Source organism: Polypterus senegalus, chromosome 13 (genome assembly GCF_016835505.1).
Source record: "Polypterus senegalus isolate Bchr_013 chromosome 13, ASM1683550v1, whole genome shotgun sequence".
Taxonomy (NCBI): Eukaryota; Metazoa; Chordata; class Cladistia; order Polypteriformes; family Polypteridae; genus Polypterus; species Polypterus senegalus.
The window spans coordinates 161011074-161029092 of NC_053166.1; the positions used below are offsets into that span (position 1 = coordinate 161011074).

The 18019-nt window shown below is 46.9% G+C and overlaps 1 protein-coding gene across 5 annotated transcripts in view; it reads left to right on the forward strand.

The window, feature by feature from the left end:
- The window catches only part of tmc5 (transmembrane channel like 5), a 117495-nt gene that overhangs the window by 17594 nt on the left and 81882 nt on the right, over nucleotides 1-18019 (forward strand). For all 5 annotated transcript variants that reach the window (XM_039775783.1, XM_039775784.1, XM_039775787.1 and 2 more), the window contains exons 2-4: nucleotides 14666-14817; nucleotides 15291-15454; nucleotides 17672-17767. In XM_039775783.1, the coding sequence (XP_039631717.1) occupies nucleotides 14744-14817; nucleotides 15291-15454; nucleotides 17672-17767 (334 nt within the window). In that variant the 5' untranslated portion in view covers nucleotides 14666-14743. The remainder of the gene's footprint in view (nucleotides 1-14665; nucleotides 14818-15290; nucleotides 15455-17671; nucleotides 17768-18019) is intronic.

Here is an 18019-nt window from a genome sequence, read left to right on the forward strand (position 1 = left end):
TATACAATGGAGTGTCGTGCGCTTTGGTGTGGTGTTTGGTGAGGCTTCATTGAGAGCAGAAGTGCAGCACAACGCAAAGGAGAAGCAAAGGCTCGATGTTTAAACTCCTGCCTTGTTGGCGTTTCCTCATAATTTAAGCACTCCGAACTGTCCATCTTGATCTAAGAAGGATGAGTCCGACATGACAGAATTCATGGTTACCATACCACCCAGTAAGGACTTACTGCAATTCTGTGAAAGAAAAGAACAAATCCTCGACTCACGAGAGCAGAGACATCGATAAGAAGGCAATGTGGAAACAGCTGGCAATAGCAACAGGGTCACCGTTTTACAAAACACCAAAACCTTTGCTTTCTTTCCTTAAGTCATTCTACAATGCTGGCTACTTTTGCTAGTTTGTTTTGTTTATTTCCTATTCGTCTTATTTCACTCTCGCTGATACCCGTCTGCCACAAATCACTCCTGACACTCTTCTCCACCCACTCCACCCTGCCTGCACTCTCTACTTCACTTTTCTTCCACACTCCCCATTGCTCTGTACTGTTGATCCCAAGTATTTCAACTCCTCCACCTTCACCAGCTCTCTCACCACTCCACTGACCTCCCTGTCATTCACACACATGTATTCTGTCCTGGTGGTCCTACTGACCTTCATTCCTCTCCTCTCATATCTCCACCTCTCCAGGGTCTCCTCAACCTGCAGATCACAATGTCATCAGCAGACATCACAGTCGATGGGGTCTCCTGTCTAATCTCGTCTGTCAGCCTGTCCATCACCATTGACAATAAGAACGGGCTCAGCGCCGATCCCTGATGTAATCCCACCTCCGTCACTCCTACTGCAGACCTCCCCACGGTCACACTTCCCTCGTTCATATCCTGTACAACTCTTACGTACTTCTCTGTCACTCCTGACTTCCTCATTCAATACCACAACTCCTCTCAGTCACCCTGTCATTTGCTTTCTTCAGGTCCACAAAGACACAATGCAACTCCTTCTGACCTTCTCTAAACTTCTCCATCAACACCCTCAGAGCAAACATCACATCTGTGGTGCTCCTTCTTGGCATGAAACCATCCTGCTGCTCGCTAATCATCACCTCCCTTCTTAACTGAGCTTCCACTACTCCTTCCCATAACTTCATGCTGTGGCTCATCAATTTTATCCCCCTGTAGTTACTGCAGTCCTGCACACCCCCCTTATTCTTAAATATCGGCCCACCAGTACAGTTCTTCTCCACTCCTCATCATTCTCTCACTTTCCAAGATTCCATTAAACAATCTGGTTAAAAACTCCACTGCCATCTCTCTTAAACACCTCCATGCTTCCACAGGTATGTCGTCTGGACCAACGGCCTTTCCATTTTTCATCATTATTCATAGCTACAGGACAGTAGTGAGACCAGCTGTGTCATATGAGCTGGAGACGGTGGCACTGACCAGAAAGCAGGAGACAGAGCTGGAGGTGGCAGAGTTAAAGATGCTAAGATTTGCATTGGGGGTGACGAGGAGGGACAGGTTTAGAAATGAGGACATTAGAGGGTCAGCTCAAGTGGGACGGTTGGGAGACAAAGTCAGAGAGGCGAGGTGGCGTTGATTTGGACCTGTGAGGAGGAGAGATGAGGGGTATACTGGGAAAAGGATGCTAAGGGGGAAGGCCAAAGAGAAGGTTTATGGATGTGGTGAGAGAGGACATGCAGGTGATGGGTGTAACAGAACAAGATGACGAGGACAGAAAGATATAGAAGAAGATGATCCGCTGTGGCGACCACTAATGGGAGCAGCCGAAAAAAGAAAAAGACTATTTGTCTTATTTTGTCTTATATGTTAAGTTCTCATGTATTATCTGTGTGTGTTTTGAGGATCTCTTGTGTTCTTTGTATTTTGTGGGTGGAGCCCTAAGAGGCGGGGCCAGCTAGCCATCCTTGTTAAGGGACCGCCCCTTTAGCCCTATAAAGTCAGGTGGTTCAGTTTGAATGCGCTCTTTTGGTGGGATTTATGACTGTTGCATTTTCGTTGATTTTGATCTCAAGCTCTTGACTATTTTTTTTTTTTTGCTTCTGTTACTTGGATTTTCTTGTGGATTTCATATTGAGACTCTTTTGGTTTCAGTTGAATTATTTTTTCTATTGTGAACGTTTTTGTTTTTTTTTTTTTTTTCCTGTTCTTTAAGTGAATCAATCCTTTATAACATTTCTTCATTGTCTTGCTCTGTACAAGCCAGGGGTTAACAGTGATCCTCTCCTTTGTCAGACATTTTAAATGTGTTTTGGGAAACGCTTTTGAGAGTGACGTGTATTTTGGCCTGGTGTAGGCCGAAGCCAGCCACTCGAGTGGAAGCCAGGGCTGCCTTTTGGTGCACCTACTTCTGGGCAGGCTGGTGGGATTCTGGCCTGCTTCCCTCTTGTGTTTTTGAATGCCTCACACCACCTTGGCCTGTTGAGAGATAAATCTTGACAGATGTGTTATTAGGTGAATCATATCATAATATTCAGAGTCATAAAGAGCCAGAGAATGCCCTGGCAGCACTGGGCACAACAGGACACTAGGCCATCACAGGGTCCACTCACAACGTACACAGGTTAACTTAAACTGCACATCTTTGGGGATATGGGAGGAAAGCCGCAGTAACCCGAGAAAAACCCACCAAGACACTAGTTGTAATGATCTGAGTGCACTACCATAGCAAAGAGGGGTGTTGGCCTCCAAGAAAATCCCCAACCAGGGCCAACCCCAGCCAGCCTGACCCACAACTCCACTGGCTGGCTTCAGCCTACCAGGTCTTAAATGGAGCCAGGGTGTCAAAGTAGCTGAGAAGACGCAGATCTTGGGGCGGTGAGGGCAGGGAGGTCTTAACGCCTGGGCACGCCGGGTAGTTGCCCAGGGGGCCCCATTCTAACCTCTGTGACTTGCTGAGTGGTTGTGCAGTTAGGGGTGCCAGTGCACTGCTTTGCCCGGGGGTCTATAATGCTGTTAAGACAGCCCTGAGTTGAAGTTCCCTCGAATTGGGGTTGTTGTGTTGTCCATTTTTGCAAAATGCGAAGGGCAGTTAAGGAGACGTTACAAGTGCACAGCCTTGTCGGTCTGGTGTGGTTAAGGACACTCATTTTTCTGTTGCACAATTTCCTCAATTTTACAAAGCCGACACAAGTCACCGGGTACAATTTACGACGGCTGTAAACGCAGCAGCTGTAATTCAAGCTTCTGATTAAAGTGTAATGAGTTGCTCATTTGAGAGAGGCTTCCTCTGGATACGGTAGCCAAGGCTAACAGACGGAGCTTTTTACTCCCTGAAACTCAACTCCTACTGCCACATGCCATCTCAGACTCCGCACGAGTTTCATGTACCCATCTGGTACCAACAGCCATGTTGTATTCTGCTGCCTTGAACTGCTTTCTGTGTTCTGGTGATTGTTGGATGAGAGGATGTATTGATAGCCTGTGCCAATGTAGGGGTACGTGTTGTTTTTCCTGTAGGTAAGAGATCAGTCAGTCAGTCAGCCATTATATCTAACCCTTTATATCCTAACTACAGGGTCATAGGGGTCTGCTGGAGCCAATCCCAGCCAACACAGGGCAAGGCAGGAACAAATCCCCAAGCAGGGCGCCAGCCCACCGCAGGGCACACACACATACTAAGAGGTACAGTTTAGGATCGCCAATGCACCAAACCTGCATGTCTTTGGACTGTGGTAGGAAACCCATGAAGACACGGGGAGAACATGCAAACTCCACGCAGGGAGGACCCGGGAAGCGAACCCAGACAGGTCTCCTAACTACGAGGCAGCAGCGCTACCACTGCGTAGGTAAGAGGTGGTTAATAATATTAAGGAAAATATATAATAAACTCCTTGACTTAGGTGAACTGCCCGCCTAAAATACCCAAGGTGGTGTGAGGACTCCCAAGAGCCAGAAAAGCAGGCTAGGATTTCAATGTACTTGCCCTGAGAGGGTGCGCTCAAAGGCAGTCTGAGCTCCCACTCTACTGGCTGGCTTTGGCCTTCACAATGCCAAATTGTATTTAACTTGAAAAGTTCAAAAATATAAGTAATGTTCGCCAGATATCGTCTGAGACATACCAGAGGGAGGATGACCGTAAACCTCCGGCTAGTGGATGAAAGGGCAAACAAAGACCATTGATAAGATTTATTCCAAAAAAAGTAAATAAAGAACAAAAGTCAAAAGGCAGTCTGCAGTAACCAAGTCCCAAAAACATTAAACTGGAGTTTTAAATCTTCAAATGTGAAAAAGCTAGAAAACCCAAAGAGAGAATCATCATAAAGGTGAGAACTCACCAGCACTGGGCGCAAACGGGGGACTGCAATTCCCATGAGCCTTTACAGAGCTGGGGGCAGTCCCTCAAGTGAGACTGACAGGTGGCCCCGCCTCTTGGACACACACACAAAGCACAGGGGAACCTGGCAGAACAATCATCCACATGTAGAAACCAAACAATGGACAGAAGTAATTAAAAATACATAATTATACAAATAATAAACGTAAATAACACAATTAACAGAAATGATAATAGCCAACTGCGGTGGGCTGGCACCCTGCCCGGGGTTTGTTTCCTGCCTTGCGCCCTGTGTTGGCTGGGATTGGCTCCAGCAGACCCCTGTGACCCTGTAGTTAGGATATAGCGGGTTGGATAATGGATGGATGGATTATACAAGGAACCAAAAATTAACAAAAAGGACATAAGATACCAAATTTGAAAATAATCCGGGGGAGACATTTTTTTTTAACATTAGAGATCCTGACCCAGCACCAAAGGGGATAGGGACGAAGATGTGGACAGGGATGGTGATGGAGTCAGGGACGGGGACGGTGACACCCACAGGGATGGGGACGGGGACAGGGACAGGGACGGTGATGTGGGTGGGGACGTGGGTGGGAACACCCACCCACCCCTACCTCTCTAATATAATGTACAGTGTGGTAATCAGCATGCTAGTAAAACACAAAGTTGGTCTTCCCCGCACTCTGCAGTCTAATTAATATATAATGAAGCCCTCAAAACTCCGAGGCCCTGTCAATGTCCCGGGATATCTGTAAGACTTGGGGGATCCATTTACAGCTTTGCCCAGGTCACCTGAAAAGCTGGAGCCAGGCCTGGTCAGCCTTGTTCACGAGCAACTTGACTCTCTCGGTCCACAAGCAGCGGCTCTGCAACGTCTGCCAATTTGTCTTGCAGAAATGGATGGCGTGTGAGATGTTGTAATGTGAGCGCCCAACCGCTGTGATCAGAAGGCTCATAATTCTCGATTCCCCAACAGATATCCAGATGCCTTTGAAAAGGGCCAATAATGACCTGTTTCAGCCTGTATAGACAGACCCTCTATTGTGTCCATTGAGCTGTAAGTTGTCTTAGGAAATGTGAGGTTCGGCCCATCATGGGAACAACAGGGCAGCAGCCTGGAGTCAAAGCCACCTCCTCCTCATATTTGTAAATGGCTGCCCCAGTACAGCTGTACAGCAAATCATTTGGATGGACTCCAATGCCACTTCCCTTGGAATGTCGATAATTACATTTCTAGTCACCGAGTGACACCATTGATTATTTACCGGGGATTATTAAGTTGTCTTTAGAGAAGAAGACACTCCAGAAGGACAAGTTAGACAGGCCTGCGCCTTTGTGTTAGTGTCAGCTGAGCCGCTTTCTTACCAAATTGAAAGTGTGAGCTCATCAGTCAAGCTGCTGTAACTGTAGTGGAGTCGAGGAATCTGACATTATACAGTTGTGAAAGGCGCTATATATGCACCCGACCCGACACAGACTGACAACAGAGGAACGTCAAAATCAACCAAAAATGATTTCTTTTTCTTCACCTGTGGGGCACGTCTTCCCCGTGTCCCACAGGCAGTACACGGTCCCAAAGCACACCAAATAAACCCAAAGAAAGACACCACAGCACACTCTTCTTCCTCCACCACTCCTCCCAGGCTGCTTCATCCTCCTCCTCCTCCTCCCGACTCAGAAAGTGGTGGCCGTTGGCTCCACCCAGAAGTGCTACAGGTGCTCGATTGCCGAGTTCCGGCTGTGGTGATAACACTACCCATAAGCCCTCAGGAGCTCCAGCTGCAGCACCCCCTGGCGGCGCCTGCGGGACCCAACAGGGCTGCACCAAACTTCATTTCCCATGGAGCCCTGCGGGAAACCAAGGCACCGCTCCAACCCAGGGGTTGCCGTCTAGCGTCCAGGGGGAGGTATTGAATAGTCCATGGTTACTCCCCCTGAACATTGTGGACGTTTGGGGCGCTGCTGCCCCTTGAAACCCAATAGACAGATGCTCTGGACCCAAACATAAAAGCGCCAAGCCGATTTTTAATCTTCTTTTCAGCAATAGTGCCTTCAAAGCACCACATCCACCAAATACAATATAAATAATTAAATAAATACAACAATTCTCTCCTCCCAGCAGCTCCATCACGCTCCCTCCCAACTCCGGCTCTCCTGCTGGGTCTCCCCTAGTCATTTATATAGTCCTTGACCCGGAAGTGCTTCTGTCCTTCCGTCTCCATGACTTGGGAATACTTCCGGGCTATATGGGAAACAGAAGTCCCCGTATCTCCCAGCAGCGTCCCCTGGTGGCACCCACAGTACCCAGCAGGGCTGTGATGCCGAACTCCATCTCTCATAGTGCCCTGCGGGAATCCGGGGCACTGCTAAGCTGCAGGGATGTCACCATCTAGCGTCCAGGAAGAGGTATTGCACAGTCCATGGTTGCTCCACCCGAACATATACTGAAGGTATATACTGTGGCCGAGTGCCAGAATGACAGGATGTAAAACAGAAGAACAGTCGGGACCCCAACTCGGGTCATCCCATTTAATTAATCAGTCAACTTAACCTTCAAAAATACAACCTGTGGTGAGTAAATCAACAAAATCAAAGTAATAAGACCTTTGGCCGTCATGATTTGGGTCTTTCGGGGAGCTCTGTCTGGCGGTCAGAAGTTTCTCATCTCGCACAGACCAGACGGGTGGGGGGGAAGCTAAGGACCCTCAATGGCCGGTTTCTTGGACCTCAGAAAACCCATCAAGAGAAAACGGCTTAACTAGCGAGAGGAAAAATGACAGAATCCTAATGATGGTGACGAAGGACCGTCAGCGTATCCACCGACAGGCCTTTTCTAAGTTGTATCCAAAGAACCGGACTTGCGACATTCTGGAAAGTCCCGTGGTTGTGTGTCGAGCCATCGCACTGAACTCTCACACAGAGCGGGGGGGCCGGCCGGCTGGCCGGCCATGATGAAGACCTTTGGTGTTTTGTTTTTTTTTTGTGTGCGGCTTTTCCTTTTGTCTCCTGCACAACACACTCGGATTATGCAAAGACAAAGGAATGCATTTGTGCCGGCGAGTCTGGCAACTCGAGTGCCGCTGAACCGAGTAATTACGCTGTTTTGTGCTCCGGGGCCCTGAGCGATAATATTGCAGAAAATCCAGTTTCTTGATGGCTTGGGGTGAGTGAGATGGAGGAGGATTCCTAATATTAAATTAAACTACAAAAGTGTGACCTTCTGGTCCGCTTTCTGAAAAATGTGTTTGCTCCTTATAACCACATCACTTCAAAGAAGGATGCTAAAGAAGTAAAACTTTTATCAAAAGCGTTTACATCGGCGCAAAGTTCAGTTTAAGCAAACGGAGATTAAGTGGGGAGACCGAGGAAGTGGTTCAGATTACAAATGGAGTTCGTCCCGTGGCTCTCTGCTGTTACTTTAAAATCAATTCTGTAACAAGAACACATTTAAGGGGACGTTTTACACAAAAGTTAGAATGTTTCTCTTCACACCAAGAATCGTGGACACTTGGCACACATTAGAGGGCGGCGTGCCAGCCAGTAGGCCTTTATGGACCTTGTAAGAAGAACAAGAATGAAACGAGGTGAAGTGTTTTCTGACGATTTCAATAGTTTCTAGGAGCTCGGGCTTTTTACAGCACCGGCTTACACAGCTAGTCTTATATTTAAACTCTACACGTGAAAGTGTGTGTGTCTGTCTGTCCAGAAGTGAGAGGTGGAGTCGGGGTAAAGGCTCCGCCCCCAAGGAAACAGAAACTCACTTAGCCGCTAATACAAGCAAGGCCAGCACGTCGGCGAAATAATTTCCTTGTCTTGAAGTCCTCCGTGTTGGTGTCTCAGAGGATGATGTGTGGCGTTGTTCATGATGGCCCTCAGTTTGCCTTTATTAATCTCCTCCGGAGAGTGTCCTGTAACTGAGGCTGTCCTCTTAATTAGCTTGTTGATTTGGTGCCCCCCCCCCTTAATGTTACCAACCCAGCACACCACACTGGCCATCACAGAGTTGTAGAAGATGTGAAGGATGTCACAATTAAATGGCTGAACTAAAACCAAAGTCGATGGCGGTTAGGAGCGGGCGCTGATAGAGTGCATTGCCGCACCCACCACATGACAAACCAACTCAGGATCCCAGATTAGGACCCGAGCGCAGCCATGCAACAGGTGACACCTCAGCACCACACCAGTTCAGATGGAGTGGAACAGTGGGAGTTTTTTTTTCTTTTAATGGTGGCTGCAGTGCCAATTCTGCCACCAACCCACAAGTGTTTCCCTGCCAGTTGGAGGGCCTTCATGCACAGATGGATGCAGGTTAACGTCATACCCAGGACGGAGCAATTGCAGCTCAAGGGCCCAACAGAGCATTTAACGGGATTCGAACCGGCAACCTTCAGATTGCCACCCTAGCCTCAGAGGCACCACTCCGCCCAAAGTCGAAGGAGAAAGTGAAAGTCTAAACCTCTAATCCTGCAGCACACAACGCGTATCTTGAACAGGTGGCACCTTATAAATCGCTGCCGCCTTTGGTGACATGTGACACGGCCTCCAGGAAGTGATCACCTGGCAAGTGACAGCAACTGCTCTACCAAATGGCTGTGGCTTTATGAAACAAAATGGTTTACAAAGCCAAACACTAGCGAACAATTCAATCAAAATGAACAGAACAAATGCTAATTTTGGCCTTTAAAATCCAAGAAAAGATCAAGATAAGGATCTGCCATTTTATGGCCTTCAAAGGCCTTGGCTGTGTGACTCTGCCCTGCCTATAAACTACAAACGTGTGACCTTCTGGTCTGCTTTTTGAAAATGTGTTTGCTCCTTAAAACCACATCACTTCAAAGAAGAATGCGAAAGAAGTAAAACTTTTATCAAAATCGTTTTCCACGGCGCAAAGTTCAGTTTAAGCAAACGGAGATTAAGTGGGGAGACCGAGGAAGTGTTTCAGATTACAAATGGAGTTCGTCCCGTGGCTCCCTGCTGTTACTTTAAAATCAATTCTGTAACAAGAACACATTTCAGGGGACGTTTTACACAAAAGTTAGAATGTTTGTGGACACTTGGCACACATTAGAGTGCAGCGTGCCAGCCAGTAGGCCTTTATGGACCTTATAAGAAGAACAAGAATGAGACGAGGTGAAGCGTTGGAGGCCTCCTGGGGGGGAACCCCATTAAAAATAAAAAATGTTCAAAAAGAAACGCGGACGTCCAATGTCCCGTTCCGCCTCAGCAGAGAGACTTGGGAGACGGGATGTGACATGACCATTGTGACCGGTCTCGTGACGCAGAGGCTCTATAGGAGGAAGGGCAGACCAGGCGTTCCTTCAATGTGGGCAGTGCCATCCTTCACGTATTCTACAACTCTTGTTTGTCATGGCCAGAGTGGTGAGGTGTGCCGGACTGGTAACATCACTTCAAGAGCAGACCACCGAATCAACAAGATCATTTAAAGGGCAAGCTCAGTTCCCTGAACCCTAACCCTAACCCTGAAACAGAGCAGCTAAACAGAATAATAACATGTACAGGAAAAAGAAATAAAAGAGAGAAAGAACAGGGTGAAAAGAACGAGTGGAGTAAAAAGTAGGGTGGGAAGATGGGACCGGTAGGGGGCGCCAGTGAGCCCCAAACCCTTCGACACACCGGCACCAATATAAGCTCAAGTTCAAATAATGGTGAACAGACCGCACAGATACCACCCCTCCTTTCCCCACCTTTCTTCTTTCCTTCCTTTTCTCTCTTTCCAGATGAGTGTTGCCCACTGCCACCCGACTCCCGACTTGCCTGGATGAAATCGAGGGGGGTCCTTTTATGCCAGAGCTGGGAGCGTGTCCGGTGTTACGAAGTGGGGGCGATTTGCCCCTCCAGCTCCCCCTGGTGGCACCAATGGAGCACCATTGGGCTGCGCTACTGGACTACAACTCCCAGCCGCCAGCCCCGTGGGGGTCCTAATTGGCACTGTAGTCCAGGAGAATTGCCAACTGCCGTGTCAGGGCAGCAAATAGTCCATGTAAGTAGTCTAACACTGCCCTATCAATAAATTGGCATCCCAGCCGGAATGCCAGTCCATGCTTGGTGTCCATTACCAGGGAGAAGCTCTTGGAGGTTTACCGCTTTAAAAAAGCATGCATGGAGCAACCAAGGGCAGGTACTGAATGTGATAATTATATTCATCCAGGTGGGGGCAGTCTCGGTGGCATGGAGTACCAGTACACTTTACAATCTTGGGGGGGCTCTAAATACAAATCAGAATAGCACATTTATTATCAAAGAACAAGCTGGTGGGTGTGATGGACGGCCAGGGTGCCTCCACGCTGGGAGGACCCGAGGAGCAAGTGTGGCCAGAGCGTTACCTCCCCCGGAGTGCTAGATGGCAGCCCCCTGGGCTCCGCAGGGCTCCATGGGAGTTGGAGTTTGGGGCAGCCCTGTTGGGATCTGTGGGCGCCACCAGGGGGTGCTGCACCAGCTGCTGAGCCCTCATGGGCAGTTCTTCTGCCACTCCAGGAAGACGGTCATCAAGCACCTGTTCTGGGGGCCTTAAAGGGGCAGACAAACCGCTACCCCGGTGAGCCAGAGTCGGGAGGAGGGAGACGAAGTTTACTGCCAGGAGGAGCGGAGGAGTAAAAAGAAAGAGAAAGAGAAGAAGAAGAAGAAGAATGGGTGTGGTATTGTGCTTGTGCTTCTGGGACTGCGCTAGACTTGTGGAAGATGGGGAAGACGCGTCCCACAAGGGAGAAAAAGAAAATAAAACGCGTGAGTGCTTTAAACTTGTGCCTTCTGTGGCGTCTGTTTGTGTCAGGCAGCATGGCTGGCACACCCCTGTAGGTGCCACAAGGGATAATTACAGGAAGTATCAAAGTAAAGCGGGTACAAATTTAAGAGAAACCTGCTACTCCACCCGGCTTTTTGTGCACAAGTCCTTGCCCTGATTTGTTGTCATAATGTGACTAAGGAGAATGACACCCAACACAAAAACACGGAATCAAGTCCTGAAGACTGAAATGAAACCAAAAGAGGCGTGCGTAGCCTCTTCAGAAATACGTAACAGCGCTCAGAGCCAGAAAGACTAAGGACCGGTTCTCCAACATTAGTGAAGAGTGAATCCTGCTGAATTCATTTTGCCTCGCATTCGATAAAAATGTGGAAATGCTTGGGAATTTCTACAAACTCCGAGATGTGCGTTGAAGTCAATGAAGAAAGGACAAACTGTGGATTATGATGGTGCACGGGTCCATGAAGAGTTCTTGAGGGCTAGGGAAGCGTCTTCCTCACCCTGATCTCTGCCTCACCACCATTTGATCACGGTGGTCTACAGAGAGACCCCCTGGACTCCATGGCTTCGTTTTCGTCCTGACATGCAGTGGTTACTCAGTTTTGCCAGGCGGCCAGCTCTAGGCAGTGTGGTGTAGAGGTTAAGGCTTTGGGCCTCAAATCCTGAGGTTGTGGCTTCAAATCCCACTACTGACACCAGTTTGTGACCCTGAGCGAGTCACTTGACCTGCTTGGGCTCCAATTGGAAAACCAAAAGAAATGGAATCAATTGTACCATAAATTTAAATACAATGCAATGCAATTTATTTTTATATAGCCCAAAATCACACAAGAAGTGCCGCAATGGGCTTTAACAGGCCCAGCCTCTTGACTCTCGAAGAAGACAAAGAAAAAACTCCCCAGAAATAAAAAAAATGGAAAAAACCTCAGGAAAGGGCTCTTCAAAGAGAGAGACCCCCTTTCCAAGTAGGGTGGGTGTCAAAAAGATGGGGGTGAATATGACACAATACACAGAACAGAGCACAAGTAATCCTCAATACAATATAATAGAACAATAGAAATATTACAAGTACAGAGCAGAATTCAACAGTTGATGATATCACGTAATAGGGTTTGGATTTGGATAAGTCACCTCGTCACCAAATAAGTAAATGTAAATGTAGAAAGAGTCCTACTGGTTCCAAACTTCTTCCAGTCCCCAATTCTTGAGGCCGTTGTGCTCTTGGGACACTCCAAGCTTTAGAACTGGTTTTAACCCCTCGCCCTGATCTGCGCCTCAACACAATTTGACTGTGGAGTTCTGCAGTGTGTCACACGCGTGTGCGCTGGGGAGGCAGCTTAAGGGCTCTGGTGATGGTCATTACCCGCCAGACCAGGGGTTGGCGCTGTGGTCAAATGTCTTCTCTCTTGCTGCTCCCTTACCCTAACCCTACCCCTATGTAACCTGCTGATGAAGAGTGCAAGTGCCACGCCTACATGCAGGTGGGGGGGTTTAAAGGGTACCCACCCAGAGAGGTAGGTATATGTCCCTAAATTCTCAAAGTTAAATAATCCTAACCCTGCTGACAGTCCTTGTAAATCGGGATCCTGCCATTCCAGTCCATTTCTGTGTTGGGACTGACATTTGAAAAGTCGTTACTAATCTCTCCATATTTTACGGGGTTACAGTTGTACCCCAAACCATTTTCTGTGTTTTGTCTCCTCTTCTACAGCGGGCAGTAATCAAGCTCGACACTTTGGTGGGCAGCCCATTTCTTTTCAGCACTGGTTATCTCTCGAGGGGATGTTTTTGATGACTCTGGGCATTCTGGGCACTAAGGTCAGGGTTCTCCATTCCTTCCTTCCTCTTCCTTTTTTCTTTAATCGTCCACTGAGGTCAGTCAGTCCTTGAGACACGTGGTGTTTCGCATTCCTCGCCTCTTCCTTCCCATCCACTTTTTGTCTTTCCTCATTCTTTCTCACCTCATGAAAAACCAGTTGGCGCTTTCTTTGCTGCATTGCACAAAGCCTCCTATGGGCCCTTTTACCCTTGTATTGTGCATTCTGTGTGGCCGAGTTGATCCCCCAGCCTCCATTTCCTTGTCCTGGTACCCCCATCTTCAAGAATACCACTGTGTCGTCTGGGAACCCCAATGATCAGAATACTCTGTTTAATTTTGCCCATCTCCTAGGCACTATATGATAGACAGATGGATATGAAAGGCATGATATAATAGATAGATTTGTCATTCATGTGGACCCTCAAGTGCTTCTGGGCTACTTGAAATGTGCATAAAGCAAGAAGGTTCACTTCCCACAGCAGCCCCTGGTGCCATGGTATTGCATAATGGAAGAGAGAGAGAGAGAGAGAGAGATAATATATATAATAGATCGATTTTAATATTTAGTATAGTTGGCAGGATTAGATACATAGAGTGAAAGGCACTATATAATAGATAGATAGATTTTGATCTTTAGTATATTCGGCAGGATTAAATATAGGGTGGTCCAGATCTATTATGCAATTTTCATTACGCTATAACTTATTAAGTTTATTACATAGAAAATTACCTGAAAAATCCTGGACCATCGAGAAGTGTCCGAACTGACGACGTGAAGAATCGTCTTTGCACCGAACAGGAATCATCCCTGCATAAATCAAAGTTATCCAGCCGATCTGGATCTGCATAATTAGATATTTACCACCCTGTAGATAGATATTTTAATTTTAGTGTAGTCTGTCTCTCTAGCTATCTATTTAATCCTGCCGACTACACTAAAATTTAAATATAGCTATCTTTTTTTAGTATTGTCAGCAGGATTAAATAGATAGATAGATAGATAGATAGTGCCTTTCACTCATCTATCTATCTATCTATCTAATCCTGCTGAGTATACTAGAATTAAAATCTATCAATCAATCCATCTATCCATCTATCTATCTATTAAATAGTGCACTCTATCTATCTATATCTATCTGTCTATTTAATAGATAGATAGATAGATGGATTGATTGATAGATTTTAATTCTAGTATAGTCAGCAGGATTAGATAGAGTGAAAGGCACTATATAATAGGTGGATTGATGGATTGATTGATTGATAGATTTTAATTCTAGTAGAGTCGGCAGGATTAGATAGAGTGAAAGGCACTATATAATAGGTGGATTGATGGATTGATTGATTGATTTTATCATTAATGTGGACCACCAAGTACTTTGGAGGCTGTATGGAAGCTGCATAAAGCATGACGTTTTAGTTCCCACAGCAGCCCCTGGCCACTCCCAAGGACCCCAGCAGTGTTGCTCTCCCACACTACAATTTGCAGGCAACCCTGTGGGTGTCCAAGTTGGGAGTAGCCAGTGGAATGCCACCACCTCTCGCACTGGAGGAGGAATTATTCCCGCTATCCCACCTTCCGCCAGTCCATCCATTATTTGTTTTTTTACTGGCTGTGTTGCCCTTTCACTCCAGTGGTCCATCCATTATGGCTTCCCCGTTGGGATGCCATCCTTTCCACCACTTACAATGGGTAACCCTGACGTCTTTGATGCTGTACATCTTGTTCTGTCCTGATTTGTGACCAACATTAATCATTTTTATGTGACTTCTGTTCACTTCACAGGTGATTCTTGGATATTAGCAATGCTGAAGAGAAGCTGAGACAAGCGGCCTGCTCCAAGTGCCTACAGATTCCTCCAGGATGTCCCGACAAACCAGAGACGGGGTGTTGAACCCAGCCTACCATGACTCCGAAACCCTGGAGATGGGTCGCGGGTGAGTCCACCTATGCAGTTGCGTGATTTCCATGTAGAAAAAGGGAACCCAAAGTTGAATCAGACCACTAAGGACAGGACTGGGGTCGGCAGGGTGATGTTGAGGATTAACTGCTCCATTTGGTGGTGCAGACTCAAAGGCCCTGGACGTGACACAGAGGATGAGTGTGCTCGTGTCCTTGTGAACATCGCCACAAATCATTGCATGTTTTCTTTTGTTTAGATGTAAAGCTCTAGAAATCCAAACTCTTGTATCTCTTCTGTTCATCTTAATTGTTTGAAAAGCCACACTGCTCCTCATTACCTGTGACACTGCCACTTGGACACGCTGCCATATCAGTGACTCACGTCCTACCCATCCGTCCCAACGCGTCCCCACCCATCTCTAGAGCTCATCCACTCCATCTGCCTAATGACAGGAGCTTTGCCGCCATCGCTTTGTATCTGATTCATCACTGCAACCTTCTCTTTCAGTTCGGCTCAAAGGCCACCACAGCAGAACCCCTATGGAAGCACAGAGAGGACTTATGACGAAGGGCTTCAGGCTTCTGGGCGCCAGGACTGGGACTCTGCGGAGCACATACCAATGGCGTCCCTGGCAGGGGGCCAGAGCTGGGACCAGCAGCCGGGGGGATTAAGTGAGTCCACTGCAGCAAAAGCATTTTGTCCATTTCCAGTGGAGGTCAGATGTTGAACTCCTGCTCGGCATCCTCTGACTAAACGCACTTCATTGCCGCCTCCTCACTGATTCTGTAACCAGAGAGAAGAGCGTGTGACAAACTGAATAAACAGATTGGTGTTTTCTAAAGTAGGGTGGGATGTTTTAGCAGCAGCTCCAGGTTAGCAGCTCTGCCAGTTACTCTACCACATGTATGGCTCACAACCCCAATTCCAGAAAAGTTGGCATAATTGCAAATAAAAAAACGAAAAGGAGTGTTGTGGAAATGGAAGACCATGACAACCCATCATTTGATGGTTTACACCCAGAATGTAATTCACACTAATGTCCAACCTTAGGACTTCCACATGCTCCAAAAACAGTTGGCACAGCAGAGCGTTTCCTACTGTGGCACATCAGCACCTACCTGAACATAAGTCTTCTTGGGCCTGGCCCGTACTTGGATGGGAGGGCAGACCATCTAGGAAAAGCTTGGGTTGGTGCTGGAAGAAGGTGTTGGCAAGGCCAGCAGGGGACACTTACCCTTTGGTCTGAGTGTGGATCCAAATGCACCAGTGCAGTAACAGGGACACTTGTGACTGCTGTAAAAATTGTGCCATCCTAAAGCTGAGGTCCTGGTCATTAAAGGTCCTTCATAAAGAGCAGGGTGTATCCCGATGTCCTGACTCCATTACCCGTCACGGCCTGGTCATTCTGGCCCCCTATGCATCCTCTGTCTTTACCTGGCTATCTCTCTCTTATCCCGTCACCATCTAATAGCTAATGCGTGGTGAGCGTACCCGCGCAGAAATGGCTGCCGTTGTGTCATTCAGGTGGATGCTGCACATTGGCGGTGATTGAATGTGCCAGATGATTTACAGGAATGTCTCAACCTTTTCAACACATGGACCATATGTGGCACATAAATTGTCCACAAAAATTATATAGAAGTCTAAACGTAGCAGTGCCATTAGTGTTATTGTCATTTTGACTCACCCTGTATATAAAGAATTATTAAATCCCCCAAAGTCATCCATTTGCAGCTCTTCTGCTGTGCAGTTGTACGGGGCCTACGTTGCCATATCGTGCCCATCAGGCGGGCCGATCTCGCACCCGTGCTCTCTGGTTACGTAGCCACGCCCTTATCATCAGGCCAGAATATAGTTTGGAGTCATCCTGCTGGAGAAAAAGATGGCATCTAGATGGCAGCATGTACTGCGTAGCTCCAAAATGTGTACCCCTCTGTCTGTGTTAACGGTGCCCTCACAGATGTCATGGGCACTGACACGCCCACCACTTTTGGATGTGACACTGGTAACAGCGGGGTGGTCCTTAATTACTTTAGCCTGGAGAGTATGACGGCTGTATTTTTATTTTTTTTCCCCAAACATTATTTAAAAAGTTGACTTGTTGGACCAGAAAACATGACGCCACTGTGCTATACTTTCCATCTCAGATGAGGCTCAGCACAGAGAAGGGCGCTTCTGGACGGCGTTGATGTCTGCCATTGGCTTGGCTTGGTAAAGCCATGTCTGTGGACGCAGTGGTGACCAAAAAAGATTTACTGAAGTATTCCTGAGGCCACGTCGTGACCTCCATGACAGATGCAAAACGGTTTTAAAGACATCGGAGTCATTTGAGATCTCGTGCGTTCGCAAGTGGTTTTCGGCCTTGTCCTTTATGCACAGAGATTTACTCAGATTTCACGAATTCTTCAGTCATATTGTGTGCTTTAAAGAGTGAAATGCCCAAAATCCTACTATTTGTCTTTGGAGAACATTACTGTCAAAGTGCTGGATTATTCACTGGCACATCAGTTGGCAAACTCCCATCCTAGGCCTTTTTTGGAGGCTCCATTCAGACTCGCACATGTTTGTGATGGTTTAACTAAACTACCCAGAAGGCAACTTGTGAGGCGGGCATCTGCAACATATGCGGATGAAACACCTCATCCTTATTCAGTGTATGTTTGAAAACAAGTCAAAGTAAATTACAAATCATTTCGTGTTGTTTTTAATTAGAATTTTCTATGCGGCCTTGACTTTTTTTTTTGGAATTTTGGTTGTTTCATAGGAATTTATTATTATAAAGCTTATATTCATTATGTTGTACTTTTTCCATCTTGACATTCTTTCATATTTTGAACTCCCTGAAATCCTCCTGGCTCTTCGTTACACTTTCTTTGTATTGCATTTAGGCAACGCAGGATACGAGTGGGACTCTGCTAGTGACCCCGGCGGAGCGGGAGCCGGCGCCTTCCAAGAGCAAGAGAGGCCGAGACTGAGGACGAAAAGTAAGGCCGTCGGACAAATGAAGGGAGTCCTAAATCAAATGAAAGGCACTATATAATTAGATAGATAGATAGATGTGAAAGGCACTATATAATTAATAGATAGATAGATAGATAGATAGATGTGAAAGGCACTATATAATTAAATAGAGATAGATAGATAGATAGATAGAGTGAAAGGTGCTATATAATAGATAGATAGATAGATAGAGATAGAAAGGTGCTATATAATAGATAGATAGATGTGAAAGGCGC